General features: G+C 62.7%; 1 protein-coding gene across 1 annotated transcript in view; it reads right to left on the minus strand.

Moving 5' to 3' along the window:
- LOC104521363 (G-protein coupled receptor 61) overlaps positions 1 to 354 on the minus strand; it is a gene marked incomplete at its 3' end in the record, with an annotated part of 1,116 nt that overhangs the window by 321 nt on the left and 441 nt on the right. Inside the window, 1 exon segment of the mRNA XM_029083852.1 lies at positions 1 to 354. This exon segment is cut by the window's left edge and continues 13 nt beyond it; it is cut by the window's right edge and continues 144 nt beyond it. Within this exon segment, the coding sequence (XP_028939685.1) occupies positions 1 to 354 (354 nt within the window).

Below are 354 nucleotides of genomic sequence, written 5' to 3' on the forward strand. Positions count from 1 at the left end.
GGGACCATGGTGGAACGGCTGCTGAGAGACTCGGAGCGACGTCGCGGCGTCTCCATCCAGGTGGGGAGAGGGCCGTGGTGCATGGCAGCCACCCGTGCCACCTTGAACATGCTGCAGTAGACCACCACGATGATGAGGAGGGGCAGGAGGAAGTAGAAAGCGGCGAAGAAGATCACAAAGAACTTGCAGTAGGGACCACGGCTCCATTGCAAGGAGCAGCCGCGGCCGGCGAGCACCGGTGGGCGATCGGGGGACAACCAACCCAGCACGGGGACGAGAGAGGTGGCCACAGCTTTGAGCCAGACACCAAAGAGGACACAAGCCACCAACCCCACCGTCATCCTCACCTCGTAG

The sequence above is a fragment of the Antrostomus carolinensis genome, unplaced genomic scaffold (genome assembly GCF_000700745.2).
Source record: "Antrostomus carolinensis isolate BGI_N321 unplaced genomic scaffold, ASM70074v2 scaffold49152, whole genome shotgun sequence".
Classification (NCBI taxonomy): Eukaryota; Metazoa; Chordata; class Aves; order Caprimulgiformes; family Caprimulgidae; genus Antrostomus; species Antrostomus carolinensis.